The sequence below is a fragment of the Hermetia illucens genome, chromosome 3, assembly GCF_905115235.1.
Source record: "Hermetia illucens chromosome 3, iHerIll2.2.curated.20191125, whole genome shotgun sequence".
NCBI lineage: Eukaryota > Metazoa > Arthropoda > Insecta > Diptera > Stratiomyidae > Hermetia > Hermetia illucens.
The window spans coordinates 62,642,377-62,655,456 of NC_051851.1; the positions used below are offsets into that span (position 1 = coordinate 62,642,377).

General features: G+C 38.7%; 1 protein-coding gene across 3 annotated transcripts in view; it reads right to left on the reverse strand.

Annotated features, from left to right (window-relative positions):
* LOC119653268 (cytoplasmic polyadenylation element-binding protein 2) overlaps positions 1-13,080 on the reverse strand; it is a 575,423-nt gene that overhangs the window by 144,914 nt on the left and 417,429 nt on the right. For all 3 annotated transcript variants that reach the window (XR_005249669.1, XM_038057890.1, XM_038057889.1), the window contains exon 4: positions 524-574. Coding sequence is in view for 2 of the 3 variants with exons in the window: in XM_038057890.1 (XP_037913818.1) it covers positions 524-574 (51 nt within the window). In the remaining variant the exon portion in view is untranslated. The remainder of the gene's footprint in view (positions 1-523; positions 575-13,080) is intronic.

The window sequence follows — 13,080 nt, forward strand, 5'->3', positions numbered from 1 at the left end:
GAAATGCAATATTTTCCCACTCCTTACATTGCAATTACCCATGTGGTTTTGGAGGGTGTATTAAATAAACAGATCGTAATGTAAATTCAACTTGTTACTGGTCAAATGCCAGACTTCGGGGAACTTGAAAGTACCCCTTCCCCTTGCATAATTCAACCAGAATTCCTTATAGAACAATTCAAAAGCACCAAAAGTACATTTCGCCACAATGGGTAGTACTTTTTAGAAGAAAGAATCAAGTTAGACCATGAAATTACCATACAACATCAAGCTACCAACATTTTGGAACTAAAATTGAGTTCTTTAAAACTTCTATGAAATGTTGAATACAAACTCAAATTTTTCCGCATTACAGAACATTCGAAATGCCCTAGCCAATTTCGCACCAACAAGAGCAATTTACCATAATATTCAACATGTTATCAATAAATCAAAATTCAATTTAATTTTTTTACTCGTTTCCTAGAAAAGTTTTCCCACTGCAAAAAAAAATAGAAAGTTGGAAGGAAACGTAAAAACTTACCATGCAGTTGAGCCAGCGACTGTAAGGTATTTGAATTACAATTGAGAAAGCCTGCAAAGAGAAAAATAAGAAAAGAAAACACGTTATTTGAGAGATAGGTAAGATGTATCCGCATGTAAGAAACTCTTAAAAAAAAATTTTCAAGTGCTAGGAGGAAAAAGTAAAACTTTCGAGTTCGTTTCCTTCGTCTCCACTTCATTCGTCGGTAATGTATACCCTTTTCCTTGAGCAGGCAAACGTGTAAGTTCTAAAACGGAAGCGAAAACCCTTCAGTAATACTATTCACAGCGAAGTATCACACCATCATCTTCCCCGAATGAATTCACACTGCGGCGTTGAAGACTTCCAATAGTGTACGCCAAAAAAGGTCTTGCTGGGATGTTATAACTTCAGGAATTCCAGGAGATGTTCCAGAGTTATTGTTCTGGGGAAATATTCCTGAATGACTGCACATCTGCTCAAGTAACATTCAAGTAGTAGCCAATTGCGATTGCGATTCCTAACTGAAATTTGCCACTGAAAATGCAAATTGCTGATAGTTGGCATTTTTCCTTCATTTTATCCCACGCTGTATTCTTTATAGCCTCCTATTCTGAACAACCTGGACCCCACCTTCCTCTAACCAAAGAAGACATTAACAATCTACTTGAATAAGGAAGAATGAATTATCTCCTAAATCTGTCAGGGCCTCAGCAGCCATATGACATTTATTAGATTGAAAGAGATGCAAAAGTTTCGAATGAATTATCAGCAAAACTTGTAGGAGAAGTTAACCCACAGAAGTAAACAAAATATGTAAAAAATTACAAAATGAAAACTTGCTAAATTTGATGGAAAATTGCGACAAGATGGATTATTACGCAAATTTAATAAAAGGGTTGAAGCAATCTCTTAGGGATGATAAGACGCCTGTGGGTAGGTTTACAAATAAAACTTGGTTTATTTGGGGAGATATTAGACAGGAGTGGAGCAAAGATATCACAAACTTTAGAGAGATATTCGAATAATTTTGTCTGCTATGTCATGAGTAATATTGTATTTACTGCTTACAGCATAGCATATGTGTACATAAGAAGATTATGCTTTGCGTCTATCCACTATCAGAGACAAACGATTGTGTTTTATCATATGTATGTACCCTTGTAATTACAAGAGAAGATTTCTTGTTTCTGCAGAGATTACTCTGAAGTTTGAAAAAGATATTATGAGCTACAATTGAAGTTTTGGAAATTTTCGAATTAATTCGGAAATCTAATGGTCATTCCATTGTATCCTACATACGATTTCTAAAATAACATTTTCAGCGTACATAAATTGAAAAAAAAACAAAATACAAAACAATTTAGAACAAGCCCTACCAACCGAGAATAGATACTATATTTTTACGCTATAAAACATAACCACAATACCGTTGGTTACTTGCTTTCATGTATGAAGTACTTCTTAGAAAACAATCACAGAATAGAACAAGGAGAGAGCCAAGAACCCAACATTGAGTCGAAAGGAGCGGAACAGTGATTTCTATTCGTGTTCAAAATAGAAAACCACACGTAAGGGGTAGGCACTTAAGATATGCTTACAAATCTTGAACTAGTTTCCCATTAAGTGTAAGTGCATGCACTCACCCCAACGACTAGTGAAGGTGGTACTACTCATCCTCCACAATGTCGTACGTCATACTGTCTTACGTCGTCACTCTTACGTATGTACATATATTATATACCCACGTATATCCTGTACGACCTAACCACTATGGAAGATTGCGGGGAAACAATACTTCATTTCAAAAACCCCATTCAGTTTTACAGGAAGTTTCGAAAAATGGAAAGAAAATGTCCTTCATTCTGGATTTTCACCATGTCATTTGGAATAATAGCCTTTGTGACATCAAGATTCTCACGTTCTTAAAAAGTGACTGTAGGACTTTTCTCCGCGTTCACATGACTTGCGTTGATGGTCTCGAGGTGAACTGAGGAAGTTGTAAAAGACACATGTTTATTAGACGAGAGTGTGAACTATTATGGGGATGATAAAGTAGGCAGGGTGCGATTGTCTGAAGAACGATACCTTGACAAAGTAATTTCGCTACTTTGCGTTACGATGCAATGCGTTCAGAGTTGTTACGAAAAGATGGCTATTCTCTTAACTAGATGAATTGTGTACTGACTTTTACTTTTGCTTAGCGTTTTTTCTAGAAACTTTCTCTTTTTTTATGGTTTTGTTAAAACCGGTTTAGCATGTGTCTGACTGTTTGTCACACACACTTTAATGTGTGGGTTTAATATGAAGCAGCATGGTGGAAAGTTTGGTGGAATTCATAGCATTATTAAAAACGTTATAATATGTCAAAGTTGTTTTTTCGCATCAAATTACTACTTCCTAAGAGATAAAATGTCAATACCACGTCGAATTCAATATCGGGCATATTCAAGAAGCTATATAGAAATGAAACCACAGTCTTATATAAAAAATAAAATAAAACCTGTTATATGTGAAGCGCTGAGCTTCCAGTTCCTGACTTGTTTGGATGTTACTTTAAATGTCTTGTGCCAAACCGACTATAAATTTGGTGTAAATTGCAGAATTGATGACAAGCTGCATCAATTAGACAGAAACCCATGGATAAGTACTTTAAAAAATATAGTTAATATTTAGTGGGGTTTCATCCCGAGGGAGAAGCAGCATAATAAAAAGGGACTTCAAATTTAAGGTATCTCCAGAAATGATTGAGACATGGACAGAAGTATATGGTGTAGATGAAGAACAGTTTCATTGCAGAAGACAGATAAAGTTAGTAGTACACTAATTGCCTCCTTTGTCACGCAAACAGGATTGAAAGAAAAAGAAACTCGAAGATGTATAATGATTTTTTGCTGTACGATGACCAAATGACCACCTTTAGTGGCTAGATATTACCAAAAAGGGAGAGATATTCTAAAGTCTAAAATAGTTGACTGTCAAGGCCCGTCCACAAATACTCAATACATAGCTCCATCAAAGTGTTTCATTGACACTCGCTTGCTTGCCTGCATGCTAGCCAGTCTCACAATGTCATTTTACAAAACTTCAAGTGTTCAAGTGTTCAGCACCGGAACTTGAAAATCAGGCGTCATTGTCCGAACTAAGCGCGAGATCAATATGCGAGCTAATCTGGAAAAAATAAAACAAGCAAGTCGGGAAACCGGAAGATAAATGCTTCAGAATTGCCCATATTACTGTATGATTCTTCGATGAACTTAAGGGGGGGGGGGGGGGGATTTGCAGTCAATTACTGAAAATTATAGTAATATATTACTTTATTATTAACTTCATTTGAACAGATATCGGTATGGAGTGTATTTTGGAGCCAAGGCACCGTATAGTGGAAGTTTCATTATTTTTCTGGATGTTTAGGTTGAATAGATTCTGGGACTGGATCCGCGAAAGAAAACATGACTTTGGAGTTCTACCCTCCCCCATTTTGCATTAAATATGAGTAGTAGAGTATAGTATATAGTAAGCCATAATCGAAAAGCTAATCGAGACCTTTCATCTGATACCCCATGATTATATTTAGGGAAAAATAAATTGGCACTCCCTTAAGTTCCACATAATAATAATAATCGTTGGCGCAACAATCCATATTGGATCAGGGCCTTGAAGTGTGTTAGACCACTTCATTCAAGACCCATTGTCGTCAGTGAGATTTGAACCGCGATCTTCCGTACAACAGCCTTCCACATAGAACGATGTAACTCACTGTTTCCATGAGCGTTCAAAGTTCCAACCTTCTCACCGTTTGGTGTCAATCAGTACAACTGTTTCTGAGAAAAGAGCGTGTCATAGATAGACAGACAGTAAACCAATTTAAATAAGGGGTTGTTTTACGATCTTGCGAATGGAGTCGTAAAATTCCGGTTCCGAGTGCCGGGATGGAGAGGGAACATCCCCGACGGGTCGCATTCTCAATTGATGCTTCTCCTGACTCAGAGGTCAAATGAGGCGCACCCATGATTGGCATCCTCAGGCCATAAGGAATAAGGATGCCCCTTTTAGTGGTAGTTCTACGGGTTTAGAGAGGAAGCACTTAAATTAAAGATTTTACCTTCAATTTATGTCATTGTAATGCATTCTAAAGTGGAGAGATCAAATATGCATGCATAAGTGTAATAAAAGTCTTCTTCTTATATCCACAACTAAATTTCAAAGCCCATGCTCAATGCAAAATATATTCCATCAATAAAAATAACAATGAAATCAAACTAAACTAATGCACGATCTGCATTTTCAGTTTCATCCCTGGACGGATTTTATAGCTCATAGTTGATTCACCATCAGTTTCGATTGCATGTTTAGTCAATATGAAGGCGAGCCTCCCGCTCCTAAAAGCAGGACAAATCTCATTAACTGATCCTCCAGGTAGAGGGTTGGGTAGGGCTGATAACCCTACACGGAAAACCGAAGTAACGAAGCCACGAAAGGGTCCCCGGACAGGATGGCTTTTTCAACAACGGGCTAATGATTGGCGAGTTTTCGAAGGACATGCGTTCCCTGTCCCTCTGTCCCATAACGCAGATGTTACAGAGTTTCAAAATATGAGCTCGGGAAGTACCTTTTTCCTGGAGAAGAGCCACTACACTATGTATTATAGTTGCTATCCAGTAAACCATGTGCTCGGAGTTCGGGTTTCTAAGCCAACCAGAAATTGAAACTTGCTGTTATATGTTATCTCTGTATTTCAAAATATGACCTTCATTAACGTTCACGCCACTACAGAAGAGGCTGCAAAGTCGAGGAAGGTTGCCTTGTACGATCCAGTAGAAGGAAGTCCAATTGCGGTGGACGAAACGCCGGCTCGAATAGATTACACAAAACTACCGAAGACAAAGGACGGCAGATTATCCAAATAGTACTGTCGCACGAAATGGTTGTTGGAAGTACCTGGTTTTTGTGAAACGCGATCCACAGACATACATGAGTCCCTAGGCGCGACCATTTTACAACCAAATTGACTTCGTACTAATCAAACGGTAGTGCCTTTCAGTCTTAATGAATGACAGAACATATAGTGGGCCAATATAAACTCAGACCACTATCTCCATCGTCCCTTATGGGTAGGAGTGGATGCCGCAATAACTGCGGCTAACAGAGGTTCCGAATGAGAAGCATTGACAAATGATCTTCATACCCACTATTTGGCCACATTCGCAAAAAAAGTTCGCTGATGCACATAAGCAAGCAACCGAATGGAAGAATTTTACATACTGGGCAATGCTGCAATTGCACTGAGCGCGGGCACGTCAGTGACTTATCACGAACTCAATTGAGTGAAAAAGCGACTTCACAGACAGAAAAAAGAAGCCTGGGGAACCAAAACCTCTGTGACCTCGGGAACGACAGGGAACACGGAAACTTTACTAAGAAGTTAGCAGGATGAAACCATATACATCTCGATGCTCAAATGCAAAGATCAGATTTTCCCTCTGCGGCAAACGATGGAAATACTATTGGAATATGGCCAACAAGTCATTGACTTCAAGGTAGCCTATGATAGCGTAACCTGGGTAAACCCGTACATGGTCATGAGAGAAATCGGTATCCCGACGAATTCAGTAAGACTCACTATGCTAATGTGTGAAGTCAGATAAAAGGAGCAAGGGCTAAGACAAGGGGATGCCCCATCATGCATCTTTTTCAACTTGGCCCTTGAAAAAGTAATCTGCGATACTGATGTCAATATGGGAGCACTATCTTCTTCAAGTCCACCCAACCAGCCTATGCTGACGATATTGACATTATGGGAAGAACAACCCGAGATGTAAAGGTGGAAGCAAGATAAAATATAAGGTGGTTACTTCAGCACAAAAAAATAAAGAATCAACAGTATCAAATGGCGCTTGTCAAACGAGAACAAGAAAAATTGGACACTACAACTTTTAGACCGTTGATAATTTCTCCTATGTAGGATCAAAAACCACAACTGATAAAAGCGATGACAATGAAATCCACGAACGATTGTTGGCAGCCAACAGAGCCTATTTTAGCATAGAAAACGATTGAAGTGTCTCATCATTGTGTCAAAGCTCTCATTGTACATGACAATGATCTTGGCAGTCCCCATGTGTTCCTCGGAGAAGAATCCTTTCAGCAATTTTCGGCCCCCTACAAGAGAGTGGACCTAGCCATCTTATGGATAAAATCAGGCTTAATAGGTTGTGATGGTCAGGTCACTTAATCCGTATTGCTGAAAATGATCTACCCCGGAAAGTTTATAAGAGTATTACTTATGGTATAAAAAAGATGTGGTAGACGCTGTTCTTCCCATTCTTCCTACTCTTTTCAGCTTTTTGTGCCTTTTCTCCGTGCCCTGCCTATTTTCTGTTATTGCCTACATGCGTGCTTGTCGGTAGTGCTGGATTTGAATTACTAACACTAAAGACAAATTATTTTATTTGTATTAAAGTCTAGATTTTTACCGTTTCGTCTATTATTTTTTCATTAGGAGATATCACCCCTCCCGCAAACAGAATATTACTGAACTAAAGTAAACTACGCGGTAATGTGTACCGATTAATTTCCGACGAATTTTGAACCAGTATGGTAGGTTGATTCCAAATTTTTCCAAGTCTTTCAGCAACACTGAATGATGAGAAAATGATTTGGTCTGCCGGAAACATCAAATGGAATGGGAAGTCAAACAATTATGATCAAAATCTATCTCTATTTCTATGTATCTGTAGTAAACCAGTGGTTCGTTTTGATTCAAGTGATTAGTTTATGTGCTGTGTAGGTAATACGATTTTCCGCCCCTAGATATAAATAGGTACCATGGAAAGGTTATTTGGTGTCTCAAAATTAACTGCTTACTTGTCCATGGGCCATGGATAATTTACTTCCTATATTTTTAGGTCTAGACTGGATAGATCGGATAGACTTATTTATTGACAGGACAATCATAAATTGGTTGCAAGAAATTAAACTGCCTGAATGCACTCCTTGGGCACAGATGCCATCGTTCACTCGTCTTCCCGAAAAATTTATATTGCCCATCTGCGTTCTATATCAAGTGTTTTTAAGGTGACATTGGATGACATGCCTAGAAACATAGTTGTTGCTCATCTTAATGCAGGAATCGAGGGATCGTTATATCCAGTTAGTAGATGCGGATGCCGTAAAGGCGGATCTCTCGTTTCTGATGCGTCGGATAACATCGAATAGATTTTCGGGTAATGGATTAGATTAAATAAAAAATATCCATTTAAATATTACGGAGCTTTATATATTTGAGTGCTGCTATATATTTTCCGTCATGGAAATGACCCTGGATGCATATCATATCTTAAAAGGGGCCAACGTGAGACCCCGTAAGTAAAAAAAAATTCTGCTGAACTTTTCGCAAATACTAAAGAAGTTTGTAATATACATAGTATATTTTACATAAAACAGGACCATTTTTATTGGATCCAAGTTGAGTGAGAACATACGCTCCAATTTATTATCTTCCGGGTACAGTTTCCAGTCCAATAGTTATCTAACACTTTCAAGGCGAATAAGACAAAGTACTTGAACAACTTCCTGCGTAGTCATTTCAAAATTGACACCAAAAGCAAGAGAAAAACACTACTCGAAAACTTCTCAAAAAACTTTAATGGATAAATTTGGCCACTAACGAACTAAAATGAAAGTTTTCGCAAACCCCGCACTATACACTAGAGTCAAGCAATATTGCAAAACTTAATCCTTCGCTCTACCATTTTGACGATAAGAAAATGAAGGATATGCTCTCTATAGGCCAGAAGTCACTTCATGCCCATGAGGAACAAAAGGAAGAAACTTGAAAAAAGTTAATTTTTCTGTTTCGTAAACAAACTGTTTACGATTTTCAATAACAAACTGGAAATTTTAGGTCAAATACTAACACACCATGTTGGGTGACACGCTGGAAACAAAAGTTTTCCGTTGACTTGTAGACTTTTTCCTTGAATTACAAATAGACGAGAGCAGGGCGGGGGATGAAATATAATATTGGAAAATTCAATTAGTAGTACAGAATACGGCATATCATGGTTTTCGTAAGATAACAAACATTTTGTGTTAATCTTTGTGGGTGAAAATTTTTTTAGGATTTTTTTCTGAGCACGTACAAAACTTTTGAAATTTGTGTCTGTGACAGAATTGGAATTGGGGCGTATATGATATTATGGAAAACATGATTAATGACAGGCAAGTTACAGCTTTATTTTAAGGAGCAAGTTGTATATTATTCACAAACTTAGCTTAGTTGCAGAAGTTTGAGAGTGTCACGTATTGTCGTCGGTGTCATTTGGAAGTACTTTAGTGCCCCTTATTCACCCCAATGTAGAGTAGAGCACATGGTGTAATTTTTGTTGTTGTTTTATTGTGTCCTACTATTGATTGAGTCGGTTCGTATTTATCAATGTGTGATGTATTGGATATGGGACGCCTAGTAGAAATGCTAGTTAACTCAGTTCACTCTTTGGGTTAGATTTAGTTGTCACTAAATTGAAAGGTTTTCTGACTCCAGGGCTCCGATTATTTCTACAGGGAATATCAGCTATAAGGAGTATTAATGAAGAGAGCATCACGCCTTCGAAATGACAGCAAAAGCGATATAAACAAGATAATGTCTATTTTTAAACTGAAAACAATTTTTCACCACTTATTAAAATTAAGCAGTTTCAGAAGTCCGAAAGCGGTAAATAAAAAATTAGTCTGTGAAATTTGATTGTTTGTTTGGTGCATTATTAGTTTTCAGAAAGATGGCATACTCACTCAGCTTCACATGAAACGTAGTAGACTAACAATGTATTTTACGTTTTGTTTATGAGGGATCCTAAGTTCGCATCTGCTTGATGTTTAACCGGAGCAGATGGAAAGCAGCTTACTCTCACTTTTTTGGTCCACGGACCTCACGTTTTGGGCATAGCACCTAAATCTTCAAAAATAGAAAGAAAGATGATTAGTGGTTCAGGGTAGAGCTAACTCATCAGATGCTGCCTCACCTCTGCCCTTGGAGCCGCGTGACTAAAAGTGACAACAAATGGAGATCGCTGCTTTTTATATAATCCCTCATATGACAAGCTTGTGAATCTTCATCTTTCCTTCTATTTATGTATTTTAATTCCATCAAAGCCTTGGGGTAATTTCTATCACTCATTTCAAAACCTCCAAGAGTGAAAATCAATTCAAGAATGTCGAACTATCTTTAGATTCTTAATCAATAAGTTTAGATTCGCTTCTAGAATCTATTGTGCTAATGTGATTATTCTCTAATGGTGTTGGGCATCATGTAAAATAAGGGGTACTGTTAGCGCATGAACATTTCCTTTTTTTTGGAAAGCAATAACAGTTTTATTGAAATTAGAGGGTTTTTTTAGTAATTGAATTTCCACATTAGCTTTCATTTCCCATCCCTTCAGAAAAAATGTTATTTATTTAGGCATATCCAAAATTGACCAGGCAATTCTAGTTGAATCCTTTTATGAATATTTCAGCTTAGGGACGTGCTTAAATTGTTGATGTGATTTGTTTTTCCATCAAATTTTATTACCACATTGTTCACTTCCCCTTTCATTGACGATTTTTTCTCGTTTATTCCAATTTCGGCCGGCACTGCCTATTTCCTTTTTCATATATGATTATATACATACTTATTTTTGTTTCATTTCACTAGTGCTATTTCTGAATGGTCACAGATGACCACTATTGGTATGAGAGAAGCTTTCGAAGAGAGATGTTGACTCACTACTGCAAAGGTGGATTTGACAAAGCAGAGAACAACGAGAAGAGCACCACTCAACTGAGCTCCAGAGTCTGATTCAGCTGTTGTACGAAATCGATGCAGCAAGGTTCAAAAGCATAAGATCATGAAGATGTTTTCTCGAAGAGGCTAACTTGCATTAAGCGACCACAAAATTGAAGGGGCTAGCTAATCTTCGCTTGGAAGGCGAGAGGTACCCAGTATGCGGCAAAGCATTCATTAAAATTGATGGAATGACCGCGGCACTTAAAGCAATCCTTAATCTACCCCTTATCCCTCATTTGGAGGCGAAAGCAAAATCAACTAACGACGCATATAGAATTGATACTATTGCCAGATGGAAAAAAAAATCTTCGGGCATCAGGTTTCCAGATTTACCTTTTGAGATGACATATTCTGTTATAATTCCCAAAAGAGAAGAATGGTCTTCAAACGACAGCAAGCCTTTTAGGATTATGGTCTTAATAATTTTCACCGAGGGATTAGACATGGAAGACGGTGCGGGATAAGGGTTTTGTGCACAAACCCCAGTATATGCCACTTTATTAGCATGGCAGCAGAAAAATGTTTGTGGCGGAGTCGCACCATTCGATTCTGCCCGGACAATCAGTTAGTGATAAAAAAAACGAATATCGTCGCTGGTGCTGGCTATCGCTTTTAAGTTTTAGCGGTTGACTAAATTCCGATACTATTATCAGCACTAAATAGCAACACTTGGCAGGCGCAATGACACTTTCCTGATGTGGACGCCAGACACGACGACGACTCGGAAAGGAATCCTAATAGTTCCCGGTTCAACATTAATGTTGCAATTGCGAAAGATAAACGTAGAAGACAGTAAACTGGAACAGCGTTTCTTACTCTGCAAGCTTTTTCACCGAGAAAAGTTGAGCCGCAAAAATTCCGGAGTACGTTCTAGCTCCTCGAGTGTGGCCTCAACATTGGCATAAGCAGAAGAATCGGCAAAAGCAAACTCGAACAACAGATAAAGGTGCCCAGCAAAAAATAGATCCGTCCAGAAACAATAATTATTTCCAATATAATAATAAATCTGACGGCGATATTCTTCGGAAAATGAAACCAGATCCGGAATTGACGGACTTGAATGTGAGCCGTATCAATTGAACGGAGAAAGGATAGCTTATGTTGGAGCTGCATAAATCCACTGAGAAATCACCGAATAATGTTCGTGGTCAGGTGGAAAAAGTTCTAGGTCAGCAAGCAGAAGTGAGGACCTGAAAGCAGGAGATAATAATCGAATGCATGCGCCTGGACGAATGTATCCAGGCAGTTGAGCGGTTAGAGGGCTACGCTGAAGATGTGGAAGGTCAAATCTCACTAGCAGCAGGGAGATTTGTATCGTGACTGTTTATCAAATAGCAGTAGACTCAGCTGTGAATGAGTACCTGGGCCAAAATCAGGGTAATAATTATAGGCGTGCGCAATACGACCTCCTACAGTGTACCGTTACAGTAAGATTGATACATATTAACCTTAACCGTAAGACTTGCCTTCACAAACCATTCAAGAGGTGACAGTCGAACGTGCAATAGAAGTGTCGAACAAGTTGTATATTTGTCTAGCTCATTGAGGTTTTCGCGAGAGATCTCTGGCGGCTTAAGACAGAAGTCACAATAATAATAATAATCGTTGGCGCAACAATCCATATTGGATCAGGGCCTTGAAGTGTGTTAGAGCACTTCATTCAAGACCATAACGGTACACTAGGAGGCAATGTGGTCAGCATTGCGCTCGCCCGAGATTATTACCCTGATTTGACTCAGGTACTCATTCACAGCTGAGTCGACTGGTGTCCGACGTCAAATCACGATACAAATTCCACTGCCACCAGTGAGATTTGAACCGCGACCTTCCGTATGACGGCCTAGTGCTCTAACCACTGAGCTATCCGGACGAAGTCACAACCTGAAGGAAAAACAGCGGCTGAAAGGGTGGGTCAGCTATGTCATCAGGTAGTTGGAACAATGTACAATGCGCGATGGTGTTTCTATCACTGTATGTAACCAAGCTACTAAACCGTTGAAATCATTGTGCTTGCGTGCGAGGAAACTCTTTCAAAGAGCAAAAAGGAAGGCAGAACATCGGGGCTGGAGAGAGGAAACCGAGATTTTCGTAGTAGCCATAAGAGGATCATACGGGAAAGTAAGTGGAGTCGCTAACAGGCCGCTGCTACAAAGTGGTAATGAAAAGATTCATGAACAGAAATCACCCTTCAAATAATGCGCCCGCAACTATTACTCAAAACATTACTATTCTTTTTCCGCAACCCGAAAAAATTGGAGCTTAGTCAACAGTTCAACAGGATGCTTTCTCGATCATCAGGGGAATTACAAACGAAGCCCTGAAGTTGGCCATTGAAATGAGGCCCACATGTTTCATAAGCACATTTGATCTACATGGTGGAAGAAGTGCTTCCCGGTTCAGTGAAAGAGGTAGAGGACCATACTTCTTAAAATCTGACCCAATACGCTGAAGTGTGTGAGTGACTTACCCCGGGTGAGGATGATCTACTCGGGAAGTTTATCTCTGCAGTACGACCTGAGGAACGATTGCAAATACTCGTAAGATGCACTTAATGTTGTAGCGAGGCGGGTTCTCTACCGCCTTTTCTTTGAAAAAATGTTCTTTTTATCTAAAAGTATTTATAATATTCATAACCATTTTGAATTAATTCGAACATCGCAAACTTCATTAGAAGGGTGCTGATATTTTAGGACTTAACTGGTATAATCCCCTTAAACAATTTAGTATTTCTACACTTCTAATGATGATCATA